At 35.9% G+C, this 17,952-nt stretch overlaps 1 protein-coding gene across 1 annotated transcript in view; it reads left to right on the top strand.

Annotated features, from left to right (window-relative positions):
- The window catches only part of LOC121729273 (ATP-binding cassette sub-family C member 4-like), a 52,323-nt gene that overhangs the window by 5,654 nt on the left and 28,717 nt on the right, over window positions 1–17,952 (top strand). The window contains exons 2-7 of the mRNA XM_042117737.1: window positions 2,053–2,298; window positions 5,779–5,986; window positions 6,341–6,566; window positions 11,604–11,760; window positions 14,086–14,335; window positions 15,921–16,166. Coding sequence (XP_041973671.1) covers window positions 2,053–2,298; window positions 5,779–5,986; window positions 6,341–6,566; window positions 11,604–11,760; window positions 14,086–14,335; window positions 15,921–16,166 — 1,333 coding nt within the window. The remainder of the gene's footprint in view (window positions 1–2,052; window positions 2,299–5,778; window positions 5,987–6,340; window positions 6,567–11,603; window positions 11,761–14,085; window positions 14,336–15,920; window positions 16,167–17,952) is intronic.

Raw genomic sequence — 17,952 nt, forward strand, 5'->3', positions numbered from 1 at the left:
ACTACAATCATGGTTTATTTTATGGTAGAAAATGCTAATAGTAGACTAGTAACGGACCTTAGATCTACATAAGTACTTAAGGGGGCGACTAACCCTAAAGTATCGATTTTATAATTCATTTTTATACTTAAAAAATAAGCCCCGAATTGTTTCATTTTTTAAAATTAGATACTACATTATGTTTCCGAGAATTCGATCTGAGCAAAAATACGATATCTAAAAATTTTCTCGATCCAAAAAAATCACAAAGATGCATCTAATTTTCACGAATTTTTCATTTATTGCCATAACCGTGCATTGAACTAAGTTAATATTTTAACACATTGTATACAATTCTATCATTGAGAGATCGACCTAGCGGATTTTTAAAATGTTGTATATTTATTGAGTTATTGAGAAAAAACTAATTTGGCGATGAATCCGCGTCGTTCTTTTTCACCTGACATATTATGAAGGACGGGCCGGGCGTGAGTGTGAAGAGAGAAGGACGATGTTTGATTTTTGGGGTTAGTCGCCCTCTTAATGTAAATTTTGTAATGCGTCTTTGAGTGTGTGTCTTACTGCCGCACTCAGAGGCGAATATAATTGTTTAACTGTAATTATTATAATAGGAAGAGTTTTACCTACGAATAATAAAAACTAAGGAAAAGTAACTCCGTCAAAAAACATGCTCCACAATACTTGTCAAAAAAGTGTACGGTACACATTCCAATACATTTGCAATATTTAGGTGACCTTGAGCGGTACTAGGCTGACGTTACATGACAGATCAAAAGGAACCAAATTTAAAACGGTAATAGTATGGGAGTTACGATTCCTTGGTTTTTATTATTCGTAGAGTTTTACACATAGATAATAATGGGGCTTTTGCAATGATATAATAATAAAAAACTCAAAGCAGATATGTTACTACCGCGCGCGTTTCACAACGCTTTAAATACGACCCAATTGGGTCGTCTTTTATTTAGTCTGTCTCTTTTATGTAAATGGCATTTCGTATCTTTTGTTTCACTTATCTGTCAAATTTGTAAATGTTGTTCGAAAGAGATTTAAGCCGGAAAATAGTATGAACGTAACTGATCTGTATAAGTAGAATATCATTGGGTTTTTGTCAAAATCTTTATTTAATTACAGTGAATTAAATGATATTCGTCTGTGAGTGCGGCAGTTTGAGTGTTTTTTTTTTCGAGAAACCATCCAACCATCCATACTTCCATACTAATATCATAAATGCGAAAGTGTGTCTGTCTGTCTGTATGTATGTATGTATGTCTGTCTGTCTGTTACCTCTTCACACTTATCATTATCAAGGCGACGCGACGCCTTGATAATTTGGCTGTTGCGATATCGATTTTTCTCAGCAATGACTAAAGCTAACAAAATTACTAAAGTTGAAACCGCAAAGTATATATACGTGGGAGAGCCATGCTTCGGCACGAACGGGCCGGCTCGACCGGAGAAATACCAAGTTCTCACAGAAAACCGGCGTGAAACAGCGCTTGCGCTGTGTTTCGCCGAGTGAGTAAGTTTACCGGAGGCCCAATTTCCTTCCCTATCCTCCCCTATTCCCTTCCCTTCCCATCCCTTCCCTCCCCTATTACCCTATCCCCTCTTAAGAGGCCGGCAACGCACCTGCAGCTCTTCTGATGCTACGAGTGTCCATGGGCGACGGAAGTTACTTTCCATCAGGTGACCCGTTTACTCGTTTGCCCCCTTATTTCATTAAAAAAAAAAGTGAATCACAAAACCTCATACTTTCCTGAATTTTATTGCTAGGCTCGTGATAATAATAATATATTATTTTATTTATGTACCTTCTTAGGCCTACTACGAAACCGTTTTGAGACCCAAACAATCGAAGGAGAATGCCGCTTCCCTCTCTAACATCATCATTTCACATTTTAGGACGCGGCATTCTCGTACGATTGTTATTTGTTTGCGTCTCAAAACGGTTTCATGGTACGGCAAGTTTTTATTAGGTGGTATGGTCCAGGGACCATCCCAATTCCCACCTACTTAATAAAAACTTTAAACTAAAATTTTCGTTCGCAGTTGGAGTTTTCCCCTATTCAAGAGAGGATACAAACAGGGTTTATCCGTAGACGACCTCTTCCAAGCCAGAGACAAGGATCGGTCGGGGCGGCTAGGGGACAGACTGGAGGAAGCGTGGAACAGGGAACTGCAGACGGCCAAAGAGAATGGCACAAAACCGTCGCTATCCAAAGCGATAGTCAGATGTTTTTGGCTGGAGTATATGGTGTGTGGATTATTCATAGGATTGCTATTCATTGTTTTATGGTAAGTTGAGCTTTTTACTACATAATATACCTAGTAGTCAATTAAACCTATTGAGAAATACCGAGAATGGAAGTTAAAACACGTAATCTAGAAAGTTTAGATGTACCGCCTTTTGGCCCATGTTTTTGAGTCGACTTACTTGGCTTGTGTCGAAAAAAAATTAGGATTACTTATAAAATAGGTTATCACTTATCAAGCGTACATTTGTAAGTAGGTATGTATTAAAAATTCTAGACAGGTCACACGAAGATATAAGAACTAAGTTTAAAAATATCTTATCTTGCTATCAATACTTGGAGATGAGATTATCTTGAGACGAAAAGTACTTTTGCAATGTTGTAACTATAAAAGCATAAGGATAATTCCTTATCAATCTTTTCCATATCTTAGATTTGGCACATCATAAGAAGCGAAAAAATCCTCCGTGAGATCTCGAAAAATCCTATCAGTTAATCTCCGTTGAGTGTTGACTCAAAAGTCTGTCAAAATATTTGAGACCTTGACAATATTCTTAAGCCTTAACCTACGGCCTTAACTCATATCCAATGTTAGATATCTGGTTAGGTCATAAAGTTAATATACCTAGGTACTTATATTAAGAGCTCACCTGACTCTAAAAATCAAACATCGTACTTCTCTCTTCACACTCACGCCCGTCTTTCATATGCCAGGTGAAAAAGGACGGCGCGGAATCATCGCCGAGTTAGTTTTACTTGAATAAAAGACGAACTATAATGATAATGAAAAAAGTGTTTTGAGCAAATGTAGGTTTTATCAATACCTTTTTAGATATTAAAAAATATTAAAGAAAAAACAGCAAACTTCGAAGATCCAAGCAAAAATGTGTCTAAAACAAGGTTTTTTGTAAAAAAGAAACTATCGAGCATTTTTTGAGTAATCGTGTTTTTGTCTTGAGCTTTTAATCTTTATGAACTGAAGTTACTTGTGTCAAAAAATCAGTTTTCTAGACCTTACAGATTTTGAGATCTAGGTTAAAGTATGTAGTCAAGTTAGGGTTATATGCGCTCTTAACTTTATGGGTTAGGTACAGGATTTCCTTACGTAAACATCGAATTTTTGATTCCCCTTAAAACTTTACTTCCGTTAGGAAATACTGAAATGTCTAATGTCTATGGAAATGTAGTAAGTTGCAGAGCTTCATTTCGGCTAGAAGTCCTAATGGAAGCTCTTTGGCAAACTCTTGACTTTTCAAGTACCTACGGAATTTTCAATGTGTATTTTTTTTATAATATTGTTATTGAATAAAATAGATCTAATAGTAAATTATTATTGAGAGCGGTTGTCTGACAATCATGGAGGTTATACAGGCTGTTTCTTTTCTTTCGGCTTTTAAGGTAATATTAGAATCGAATTGTGACGAGCTTGTAGTCTTTATCCATCCACTAATACATACTAATATTATAAATGCGAAAGAGTGTCTGTCTGTTACCCACTTTACCCCCGAACCGCTGAACCAATTTTGCTGAAATTTGGGTATGGAGATACTTTGAGTCCCGCGCAAAGGACGAAGGGAGGGATACTTTTTGTGCTGAAAAATTTACGGTTGCCGTACGATAAACTAGTTATAATTATTTACAGAAATACTATGTACGTTAGTACATTTTAAAAGATACTTAAATCTTACAACGTTGCTGCAACTTCGAGGGATTTAGTAATCGTAACCTCAAATTGTTTGATCGCAGTGAAGGGATTCCCAGATTCATCAGCGTATTTTATCTCCCTCACCGAGGCCCTCGCTATTATAAGCCGTCGGATTGCCACACGTGACGCTATATTTATACTTTTACGAGGACTTTCATGAGATCCATCGTTTTAACATTGGTATCTGACATTTGGCTTTACCGTTAAATTATAAGTTTTTTCCGACATCATTTAAGATTTTCTATGTTGAAAATAGTTTAATATATTTTCCATTCGTTCCATTATTGAAAACATCATACTTTGTAGATGTTAATCATAATGTCACACTATTGGTTAACTTCATCTATAAATAAAAAATAATTTTTAGTTTTGTTTGTCTCGCTTACTAGAGAACAGCGGTGCCGTAAATAGGGCGGTGGCACCGGTGCCCAGGCACAGGGCGTAGACTCTGGGGGGCGCAAGAATGGCCAGGCCAGGCAGACTCATATTTCGAATTGCTCCCGATAAGTACTTTCCGCTGCGCCCCAGAGATGTTTTTCAATGTAGTAAAAAAATCTACAGCCGAACATATAACCTCCTTTTTGGAAGCCAGTTGAAAAACAAGGGTGCAGTTATAAGCTCGCACAGGGTGCAAAAAAGGCTAATTACGGCACTGGAGAACAGTTGAACCGTTTGGCTAATTTCGTCTTGAAATACTCGTGGAAGTCCCGGGAAGGTTTATATTAGGAGGATACGAAGTTCACTGGATCTAATTTAAGGATACAAAAGATACATAAACTTCGTCGAAGTTCGGAGTTTGTAGGCCACGTAGGTACCGTAAATGGTCGTTTAGCGACCGCCAATTTTCACGGTAAACGTAATAAGAACAAAAGTATTACGAAAATGAGTACTTAGCTAAAAAACATAATATCAATGAGTTGTTTAACAAAATATATGATCATATTATGCATAATTTATTATGTGGGAATTGCTCACAAAAAATGTATAGGTGCTAAGTTTTTATAACACACTAATGACTAAACATGAAGCTGTGAGTTTTGACTTGTGCCCGTGTATGGAGGTAACCTTGAAGATAAGACTGATCTAGCAAAGATAATATTATGTGAACCTCTTATGAGTTCTAGGAGCGATTTTATATTTCGATGAAGTTATCCCGTACAAGATTTACCTCGTGTAATCGGAGTTTGGTGGTCCTTGACTTTTGATCTGTGTTAGCATAACAATATTGAAGCCTTTGAATCATGAGCATCATAATTTACCGGATCGAGTGTAATTAATATCCAAATTAAAAGACGAGCCAAAAAAATTTGTATGACAATGAGTCGTGTCGTAGTTTGAACATTGAACCCTTTGATTATATACTACATTGAACGATTTAAAAAAAATAGAAGTCCCAAAAAAAATTGAGACTAAACACTAGTGCAATAGATTTTTTTGGACGCCGCACTGTGTAAATTATTGTAGATAATGCTTCTTTCGCCTTCGTAATAATTCTCGACGCATATTTTATAACTAGTACATAATATTATATCCTCACATTACCCTGTGGAGCCAGGATCGACAACGAAAACAAAACTACAGATTACGTATCTTATTCAATATCTGAAGGACATGAACATGTCTTTAGGTTGGGAGGACAGCCTCCCAAAATAATTTGCCAAAATAATAATATTATTAGAAATAGAAAGATGTCCATTTTCCATTCAAAGGTATGACATAATAGAGAACTCTTTAACCCAAGTCCCAACAGGTTAACCTTGGTGATCACTGCCTCAGTCACTGGTTCACGAGTCACGACAGAGTTTTTTTTTGTTACAGGCCTTTGATACCATACACACTAGCCATATTTATAGGATACTTCTCAGAGGAAAAAACAAGTGAAAGCTACACAAGAGCACACATATTTAACTTTGCGATGAATTTATTGTCTATAACGACGTCATTGATGTTAAACCATCTCCAGTTAAGCCAAGGAGTGATAGGTATGAGAGTGAGGATCGCCAGCTGTTCCATCATGTACAGAAAGGTAAGAGGAGAAGACTTTGTTACAATGTGTTAACAAAACACATACAATAGCCAAGTCATAACCTAACCGTTCTTTTGGAAACCAAACATCCTGATTGCCATGTGCTGAGTGTCACACTTAAATCCTACCACCCTTTTCAGACTCTAGAGAGATTTCCCATACTATATACAATCGAAAAACACCAGCAACCTTTGTAGTCAACTAAGGGCATAGTAAATGGACTATGCTAAGGGCCTGTTTCACCACTTTCCCTAAATCTTCCCTTGAAATCGATGCCATAACATGTTCAATGTCAATTAAACCTGACTGCGCTTACCCACCAGTTTCGGATGCTAACATATTCTCTGCTTTTAGATATTAAAGCTGAACCGGGTCGGCATGAGCAAGACGCAGCCTGGTCAGGTGATCAACCTCATGTCTAACGACGTTAGCCGGTTCGACCTGGCGGCACTGTTCCTGCACTACATCTGGGTGATGCCCATCGTGGTGCCCGTCGTCTCCTACCTCATATGGCAGAAGATCGCCTGGGCCACCCTCGCCGCCATCGCCGTCATATTCATACAGGCCTACGTTATACAAGGTATGTAGGTACCATCGAGGAAATCGATGAACCTAGGCAGTTGACAGACTAACGTCATCTGGTTGGTACTTGCTGGTACTTGGATCATGTCAATTCAATGTTCATTGTGATCTGTCGGCTGGGTTTGATGAAACGCGAAAAAACTACGTAGATCTCCCATCTTCCTAGGATTCAACTTATCTGATAGTACAAATGTAACAAAACTAAGTGATAATACTTTAGGGTGTGTATGGAGCGCTGTACTTTTAGGGCGAACTCTGTATAGGGATACAGAGTTCCTTCTAAAATACAGCGCTAAAAGAGTATTTTTTTACTCTTGTATGGGAAAATCCACGACGATCGGGCACAAATCGCAAAAAAATTTTGGATTAAGGGACACATGCACACCATAAAGTATTTATCACTTACTTTTGTTACACCTTGTAAAAATTCACGAGTCTGTCAGAGACATTGTATCCTTAGTCCTTACCATAGATGAAGTATTATAGTATCTCAATGGTCCTTACCATAACGCGGACATCAGTATTCAGTGTCAGCTAATGTCAAGCTCACTGCTCAACCAACCGCGATCAACATTGACTTGACGTAACCAAACCAAATAACGTAGGTCCTTAATCGATTTTTCTGACGTCGTAGTAGAGTTTAAAGTATACACTATACGGTATCGAAAGCAAATGGGCGAAGTAGTATAGTATTTTTAAAATTGTAAGTACTTAAAGAAAAGAAACAACTGCCTAATATTATTGTAAGAACGAAGTATAAAAACTGTAAAAAAGGAAAAATACAAATTATTGTAATAATAAACAAGTTAAAAGCTGTAGTGAAAAGAGCACTAGTAACGAAATACTTTTAAAATATACTTACAGAAAAAAATGTTAGGGTGGATGATAAAAAAATAGAAGTAAACTAACTTTCATTCGATTTTCTTCTTCATTTATATATATATATATATATATATATATATATATATATATATATATATATATATATATATATATATATATATATATATATATATATATATATATATATATATATATATCTGGGCTCTGGCGTACAAAAGTCAAAACGTTCACCGGACACTGAGTTTGCCGTTACTAAGTAGTAGTGACACCATTCCGCGTAATCGTATGCCCATATAACACAATCAGATTTGTTGCCTTGAATTATAAACAAGTGCTGTACCTACTACAAATTACTAGAGATGTGCCGACTATCCGGCCACTTTTGTAGTCGGCGACTAGTCGGTGAATAGTCGGCAAAAAGCGCCGACTAGTCGGCTTTTTACTTTTTTGCTATTATTGAAATTATATTAAAGAGAAACCTTGATTATTATTTATAATGTGTTCAGATCACACTCAATCAGTGTTTACACATTTTAAAATGAAATGAAGTGTTTCTGAAATTACTTGCTAGTAAGGAGATTATTTTTGTAAATATAATTTTAACAACAAATTGAGTATTAAATCGACATTTCATGTACATGAAATATTTACTGACAACCATCAACTGTATCATAGCTAAACAAAATGAAGTAACGTACGCGAAGTAAACATACTTAACACGATTCGACACGTTTGCAGGCGGCGTGTGCGACGCGAAACAGCAGTAAAAAAGCGTTACGGCCACTTTAAATAATTTTCAAAAAGCACATTTCCTCTGGAATTTATTTTTAGTGCGAGCAACATTTCTGATAATATTAAAATTTTTTAGGCTTTTATTGATTGGAACTGATAATAATGCAACACCCTGTAACAGCGTTCCAACACTCTTTCGGACGTCATAATTCGAAATATAATATTTTTATTGTATAGTTATTACTTGTAACTGGTCTCAAATTATTTTAATTTGCATGATAATACCACATAATCGTTAAAGATCTAAATTGTGAGAAATATATTTTTATACTTAATAGAAAATAATTTAATACCTCGCATATTCTGTACATTGCAATTTGCAATACATATCATGAAGGTCAATACTGAAAAATGCAATATTTTTATGTCTAGATACTTTATGGTAATTGGTACCTTATGAATAACCTTGAAAACCCCACTTTAAACTTCACGCTTGCTTGCTCATTGTATACAGCGTGCTCTTCTTATAGGGGCTCCGGGCTTTTTTATGGATTCTTTTTTTTTGGTACCCTTTCACTTTTGCTCTTCGGGATTTAAAGTATCCTATGTAATTTGCCGGGACTCAAAGTATATCCATACCCAGCAAAATCGGTTCCCACTGAACCGTTTGGAAGATGTCACAGACAGACACACATGGACAGACAGACAGACACAATTTCACTCTTATAATATTAGTATAGATATACTCAAGTCGGTTTGGTATATTCAGTTGCCATTATTGCTACAGATTGCTACGAGTACAGATTTGATATTGGCCAGAGGTACTACAGTGACTAGCAATAACCAAAATTTTCCTCCTTAAAATCTAATGTATCTGTTTTCTTTGAATATAATGTTATGTTCTCTGATACGGAAATGAAACAGGAAAACTCGTAGTAGTCGCGGTAATAACAGTCGCATCATAATATACCTAAGGAAAATTGTATTTCATACGTTACAAGTACTCTAACTAATAATAAAAAGACAAACTAAGGCCCGTATAAATAGTCAGTACTCAAGATGCATCTCGGTCTCAAGACACGGTTCAGGCTCTGTGATTGTTTGGTGTCAAAATTTGGACCAATCACAGCGCCGAACCGCGTCTTGAGACCGCGATGCATCTTGACTACTGACTATTTATACCGGCCTAAGAATCACGAACTCTACCTCTCTCTGTTGAGAGCAACATTCTCGAGCTGTCAAACGAAACCGAAATTGGTTTCATCTGTGTGTAAAAATATGTGTACGTATGTACACATACACAAGCATGATTGAACATGAATTCTATGAGATTAAATTGACAACGTGCGGCACGTGCCGACTGGACGTCAAAAAAAGAGTGCTGCTGTCATGTATCACACGTCTCTTTTTACCACGCAGTGTTACTGATAGTGATATCTCTCTTGCTCAAGCCTTTGTTTCTCTATTCCGCTAGGTACATATAATATTAACTTTATGGTTGAGACCACAGTTGAGACAATATGTCTCTACTTAACTGCCGCACTCAGACACGATTAATTACTTAACTGTAATTAAATTAAGATTTTGATATAATTTAAAAAAAATACATTACCTAAAAATTCAAAATTCAATTTTTTTTATTTGCAACCAAGTACATATATAAATCAACATACATAGACAAAATATACAACTTATGCCTTGTTCGGGCGTTTGCAAAACAAATACAAAATACCTATCTATCAAAGTACTTACTCATTTCATTACAGTTAAGTAATTAATATTCGATTCTGAGTGCGGTAATTAAGTATCTACTTAATTACCGCACTCAGAGTCTGGGACTCTTCCCAGATGATTATAATGATTATGATGACGATGACTGGGATCTGTGACAGTGATGATCATAATTTGTAATTACTAATTGTTCCTTATTTCTCCATGTTTACTTAGCCATGTCTCCTTATCAGAAATGCATATTCAGACAAACAATACAAAAAGATACATTTTCTACAGCTGCAGCCAATGAGTTTCTAAAATACTAGAGTAGCAATGTCTTACAAAAGATTCTCAGAAATGCGTAACCACTTTTTTGTTCAAAAGACAATGTCAAGTCATATATTCGTTATGTCATTATGTATGTGAGATATGCCTGCAGGCATCTTCGAAGTGGCAACGCGTTGCTACCGTAAACTTCCAATCTAGTTACGTTAGTAACATAGAATATCATTGGCTGCAGCGGTCGTTACCTCGAACTTCGCAGTTCGCGTACCTTGACAATAAACTCGATGGTTATGAAACAATGATTTTTTAATTTATTCACTTTGTTCATCATATAATTGCATAGCATTACGATAAAAAATATTGTAGCGGCAAATAAAAAGTGATAGCGTAGGGATATAAGGTTTTTACTTTTTATCGATACTTTTTAAACGCAACGGATTATTAAGTTTTTTTAAAGCGGCTTATTTGAATTATTTATTCAAACTTAAACATGGGGCAATTAGTGATCATCTTCAAAACAACAATAAATATTATCATGACCGCTGCTGCTAATTATTCAGCTAAAGAAAATATTATGTAAATTTTAAAGGTTTCTGAACTCGAATGTAAGGTAAATAAACCATGAAAACCAGATATCCTTCCGATTTCTGCATCTTAACGATAAGGAGTAAGGACCTTCAACTCTTGCCAAATTTTTTTTAATGCCAAAGATACGAAAAGGGAATTATTAACCTCTTTACACTGTCGTAAAGTTTCATGGAAACTCATGCCTACTGCCATCCTTGACATATGGGTGCCAAACGTGGAAGTACAATAGAAAGAAGAAGAAGAAAGCTAAGGCAATGATTGTCACTTGCCAACGCGGAATGGAGCGCAGCATGGCAGGTATAAAAAAACTACAAAAAATAAGGCATACTACTATAAGAGACCGAACCAAAGTTATAGATGCCCTCCGCTTCGCAAAACAACTAAAGTGGAAATGGGCTGGACATGTTGCGAGATTAAACGACCAGCGCTGGACCTCAATAGTAACATCGTGGAAAGGACCTGAAGGCAAGAGACGTATAGGAAGGCCTGTTACACGCTGGGACGACGAAATAAGAAAGATCGCCGGCCCAGATTACATTAAAGTAGTCCAAAATCGAGACAGATGGAATAGTCTGGAGGAGGCCTTCACCTCTGAAGAGGGGGTTTTTGTAAATTAATTAATTTAATACCAAAGTTAATATCCTCACAACTTATTTTTAAAAAATATTGTATACTAACTCATTGTACTAGGATAATATCAAACTAACAATAACCATTTATTATGTAATTTTAAATTACAAGAAATATAAGGCTTTTTATTTTATTTATTTTTATTTACACTGTCGTAAACCTTTTTAGGGATCCCAAAGACTCGAGGCGAACTAAACGATAATCATAACTCAAATCATATTAAACAGATTTTCTTTTTTTTTAGCATATTTAAGTAATCGTCAAGGAGTCCTCAGAGGGAAGATAGCTAAACGTACAGACGAGAGAGTCAAGGTCATGAGTGAACTAGTCAATGGAGTGCAAGTTATCAAAATGTACGCCTGGGAGAAACCTTTTGAAAAGCTAGTAGACAAACTAAGAAAGTAAGTGTTGTTTTTTATTATTATCTTGATCATATCTTGATAATTTTAGTCAAAATCTTAGTAATATATTCCTACTATACGTGAATACTTTAAGTTCATACTTCATACAGAGGTCGTCGGCATTACACATAATTTAGTTTATCATAGTGGAAATAGGCCACAGCTGGCCGACGATTTATTGATGTTTTGCACACACGAAACCTATCGATTTATTAGCGGTAGCGATGTTACTAATTTGCTTTTTAACCCCCGACAAAAAAGAGGGGTGTTATAAGTTTGACGTGTCTGTCTGTCTGTCTGTTTTTAACCCCCGACAAAAAAGAGGGGTGTTATAAGTTTGACGTGTCTGTCTGTTTGTCTGTGTATGTATCTGTCCGTGGCTTCGTAGCATCCAAACGGGTGGACCGATTTTGATCTAGTTTTTTTTGTTTGAAATCTCACATGATCGAGATAGTTCTTAGCTATAATTCATCATCATCAGCCTGCTCAGTGCTGGACAATCAGGGTTTATCTGGTTCATGAAAGGCCGTTAGCAACTTGTAGTCGTTTGATGGGTTTTATATTTCATTCTAGTTCATGACATTTGTGAATATACAATATACGTACATACATAATAATAGAAAGTTGACCTGGTGCTGCAGCATCACCTGGTAATCAATAGGAGATCCAATTCCTCGCCAACTTAGAGCAGAGGTTTCGTGTTTGGGCTCATTTGAATTGCGATAACCAGTAAGAAGTAGATAAAGTATAAACAGTAAATATTTACATGCTGCTGCTGCAGCATCACCTGGATTCTATAGGAACCAAGCTTCGTATGAACCCAAAGTGGAGGTTTCATGTTTGGGCTCATATTAACGGCCTCATCGAAAAGGACATTAATAGATCATGAGAATAATATGATTCTGTTGATAGGAATTATTCCGCACTATAACCAACACAAGTTTAAAAAGTACCTATGAAATAAAATTAAATTAAGAAATTTAAAAAAAAACCCCGCCAAAACTACTTTAAAAAGTAATGAAATAATATTTACTGCCTTTAAGTTCAAATAATTCCTAACTTATGTAAAGTAATATTTTAGTCCATAATTGTTGTCAAGGTGTGTCGGGGGACCGCTAATGTAGATGTTTGATATCACATAACAAGTTTAAAGGATCAATTCACAGCGATCTGAATCGAGATAGGTAATCAGTGCCTTGGCGTTTGTAGGTTGCAGTTTACTTGGCGGTCCCCCGACACACCGTGACAACAATTAAGGACTAAAATATTACTTTACACAAGTTAGGAATTATTCGAACTTAAAGGCAGTAAATATTATTTCATTACTTTTTAAAGTTGTTTTGGCGGGGGTTTTTTTAAATTTCTTAATTTAATGTTTATTTTGATTTATCACAATCCAAGTAAGTATTAAACGTCAACTCTCACTCAGATACTCACTCGTCTCATTTTGATTACTTACCTACTTTAATTATATCAGTTGTGCCTTTAGGGCTTAGACTTTTTATTGTCATATCATCATAATATGTTTGCGCTTGCATATTTTTTTTAATTATAAAAATTGTTACAACATACATTGTTATATCACAATGGTCTATAAACAAGCTTTAGGTTCTTATCATTAAACATAATTTTATAATTATTACATAAAATTAAATACCATCTCATCAACTATGCCTTGCAGTCTGTGACGTCACCGTGACATTGTAAAAGTTATTGTAATAAATGAGATAAGTTCCTTGAGTTTGACTGAAATGACTATCGGCTGCTTGTGTCAAAATATCGTCGCAACTTTTTAGGTCTATTATATTTGTAATTTGCAATATTATGGCTTATCAACCTCTTTAAAGCAATACATCGAATCTCAACAATAATTATATTTTTTTTATATCCGATAAGTACTACGTTCTTGCGCGTCTCCTGCAATTTTTTGTTGGAGTCATTGAACCACGTTTTTTGTCCATAATTTTTAACAACTAGCGGTTCTTAAAGCTTAAAACAACAAAATGGTGTAACATGTTATTATCACACCCACAACTCGATGTATTCTCGCGGCTTGCTATTAGATATTTTTTAATTACTAAATATAATAACTTTTAATACATACCTACAATAGTTTTTCGTATTTAAACGATGATAACTAATTACTTATACAAGTATTTACTTCAAAAATATGTTATCTGCACAAACGCTTTATCGATTAATTACTTTCACATCGTTAGTCGAAATCATTGAGGTTACGATATTCTTATAATATATTGAAATACTACGACAGTATATAAATAAGTCTATGTGAAATACATATGATTTTTTTTCATTTTTTTTTAGATACGAGGTTAAGTTTATCCTAAAGACATCGCTGATAAAGGGTTTTACTTCGGCGCTGAGCGTGTTTACGGAGAGGTTCATTCTTTTCACCGCCGTAGTGACGTACGTGCTGCTTGGTGGTGAAATAAGAGCTGACATCGCATTCTCCTTGGTGCAATACTATAACCTGCTGCAGCTGGCCTGCAACATCTTCTTCCCGTTGGCGCTGGCGTTCTTGGCCGAGTCTAAAGTCTCTATTAGACGTTTAGAGGTACGTTGTTAGGGCAGCGTACCGAAAGGTTAAAAACGGGACCATGTTACTAAGACTTCGTTGTCTGTCCGTCTGTATGTTTGTCTGTCTCCAGGTTGTATCTCAAGAACCGCTATAGCTAGACTAAATTGTGTATTCCTGTTGCCGATATAACAACAAATACTAAAAACAAAATGAAATTAACATTTAAGGGGTTCCCATACAACAAAAGTGATCTTTTCGGTCTTTTTTGCTTGATATCTATAATGGCAACTGGTTGGCACTTGTCACAAAACTTTTATATTATGTGTGCTTTAAAAATAATTAATAATAAAATAATAAAATTTAAGGGCACATTTTTTGGCCTATTTTTGCTAAATAACGGTACAGAACCATTCGTGCGCGAGTCCGACCCGTACTCGGCCGATTTTATTATTTAACAGTAAAGTACCGGTAGCAATACGCCTTAAAATGCATTTTGCTGGCCTGCAAGCATAAAATGTTCTCTCGTACTCGTTTTTAATGGTCCCAATCTACCTGAGACCGTAATATTAAAGGGTTTCGGAGATGAAGGTCAATGCCCCTTAATAAAATCAGTCATGCGAAAAAGTGTTTCGAAAGTTTGCGTTTGTGTGTGTTAATTAATGTAAGTGTTGATACTTGCTGATTTATTAAAATGTAGACCTATGTATATTGTACTTGCTTACGAGTAAGGATTGCTTACACCAGAACTTCTCAAACTTTTTAATGAAGAGTTCCCTGGAATGTGCTGTAGCCTGTAGAGTATCATTTAATTCTCAGTATTCATCATGTCTTTGTCTTTGAATTACCCATAGCATAACACGATTGGTCAACTTTTATAACACATAAGTGTTATAAAAATTGACCAATCGTGTTATGCTATGGGTAATTCAAAGACAAAGACATGGTGAATACTGAGAATGAACTTTAATTGAAAAAGCTAAGAGCTTTAGTCATTGCTGAGAAAAATCGATATCGCTACAGCCAAATTATCAACGCGTCGCCTTAAGCCAGCCGTTGCGGGTACGATAGAACCTACCGTTACTACATCAGTTTGTGAAGCTCTGGCTTAGACAATATGTTAAGTCATAACATTATATTAATATTTTAATAATCATCTACAAAGTAACAGTGAAGAAACACACAAATCAAAATACTAAGCACTTATTTACTGGCGTTTAATTCAAATGTGTGTCAGAATATGTTAAACAACCACTTCAACATAATTGAAGATGGCTTTTGTATATTCACGAGCTATTTACGCATAATTGTAATTTACAATTCAAAATATTGAGTCGTGAGAAATTGGCGAACCAGTTATGTTGATGACTATTTACCCGACTACCAAAAGGAGGAGTAAAGCTTACCGTAATCTATACTATGTATGTATTTGCCCTCGTAGAGGGATTACTGTCCCCATTTTAATAAATGAGGTGTGAATAGATTAGTAATGATGCCGCGAGTGACATAATACTCTACGACATTTTTCAATATTTTTACGTAGTCGAGTTATAATTTTTTAAACTTATTCTTCTTGTCATTTATAGTTTAATAGGTGCCCAAGATAAAATATTTCAATTTTCAGGAATTCCTCTCTCTGGAAGAACTTGACCACCCTGAGCCGATAGCGAACGGCAGTTCCAAAAATATCACAAACGGCATAGACAAGGAGAAGAGCGAGATTATCAAGCCGAAGTCGACGGGACTAGTTCTGTCTAGTGTCTCAGCAAGCTGGCAACAGAACTCCATCGTGGATACATTAAGAAATATATCGTTTACGGCGAAGCCTGGCGAGTTTGTGGGAGTTGCTGGCTTGGTCGGATCTGGCAAGGTGAGGATTTGCGATCGTATTCAGAAACGAATGCACGTTTCCACCATTAAGTGACCCCTAGTGACTATTAAGGGTGTCGAAATTTCACCAACCCTTATAGGTATTTTACCTAGGCCTGCCTAGGTACCTACTCGCCGAAGGACCTAGTGAAACTGGTGAAAACACTTTGTTCTGAAATGATTGACCACTCCACCAGTCCTGCCGTGAATGGGCCCTTTCATGGACACTTAGCGTTAAACGATTGGTGCAAACGGACATTATAGTGTTATTGTAATGCAATATTACGTTGGTTAAAACGCACAAAAGGATTTACGGTTTACATAACATGATATTATCTATTATAGTTATTTACTATGATACTGTGCGAACCGTGCTCTGGATGTTTGTCTGTTTATCTGCCTTTTACGGCTTATAGTACAAATAGAGTTATCATGAAGGAAAAATGTTAAGTAGATAGTCCGTGAATCATATCGCTGTGCAAAGTTTGGTCCCTAACGGTGAAGCCAAACGAGCGTAATTTGTGAGTTGTGAGTCGCAGAATTTCGGCTGGCAGAAATTCTGCTGCATTCAGTTTCATACAAATGCAGAAATTCTGCGACTCACGACTCACAAAATTACGCTCGTTTGACTTCACCCTAATTCCTTTGTTCTGTAAGGCTCAACTCACACTAGGGCAGAGCCGATACGGTGCAACGTGTCATGTTTTTCCTACTGCATATTCATCTCTATTGTTCTATTAATTAACTAGACGTTCCGCGCGGCTTCGCCCATGTAAATTAGGAATGTCCTATGTAACAGACGAATTATAAACGGCCCACAAAATATAGCCTATGATTTTCTACTTTTTATCTGTGCCAAATAACATAAAAATTGCTCCAGTAGTTCGTAAGCCCTTTCAAATATTTTTTCCCGTTTTTTCCACATTTTCCACTGTTTCTTTTAGTCTTAGCGTCATACTCATATCGCCTATGGCTATAGCCTTCCTCGATAAATGAGGTATCTAACACTGAAATAATTTTTCAAATCTGACCCGTAGTTTCTGAGATTAGCGCGTTCAAACAAACAAACTCTTCAGCTTTATAATATTATAAATATATAATATATAAGTATATAAGTATTTTATATTTAGTATGCGACCGAAATATGAAAGCGCACGTCATAGCGGCTCTTCGACGCTGAAATATTTTCATAGCAGAAATTTGAACTTAAATAATAGAACGATAGAGATTAATATGCTTTGGCGAAAAACATGACGCGTCGCTTCGACTGCCCCAGTGTGCTGTCTGCTGTGTGAGTCGCGCCTAATGGAATCTACATAGTGCACTATGATAAGACGACGTTTTACTATCTTTACTCTTGACATAATAATGTATTATGTATTATGTTATCTATGCACAATTGACGAGTGATAACGGTATGACATCTCATAGTATCGCCAGGTATCGCACCGATAACGGATGGCAAAAATCGATTGAGTTAAATTCGATAAGCTTGGATGGTTCTTGATATTTGATATTATGAACTATATATTTTATTATAGTTATTTACGGCCACACTCAGATAATTATTACTTGACTTTAGTTTAATTAACATTTTGACAATAATCTTCTTGTATTTTTCGTCATACACTAGTCCTTTAATATCAAGTTAAGTATTTGTTATATAAAACTTAAACGTCTCTGAGTGCAGCCTTATTATAATGATATCGTCAACGTATTGTGTATCGTAATCTATACTAATATTATAAATGCGAAAGTGTGTATGTGTGTTTGTCTGTTGCCTCTTC

This window comes from Aricia agestis, chromosome 8 (assembly GCF_905147365.1).
Source record: "Aricia agestis chromosome 8, ilAriAges1.1, whole genome shotgun sequence".
In the NCBI taxonomy this organism is placed as follows: domain Eukaryota; kingdom Metazoa; phylum Arthropoda; class Insecta; order Lepidoptera; family Lycaenidae; genus Aricia; species Aricia agestis.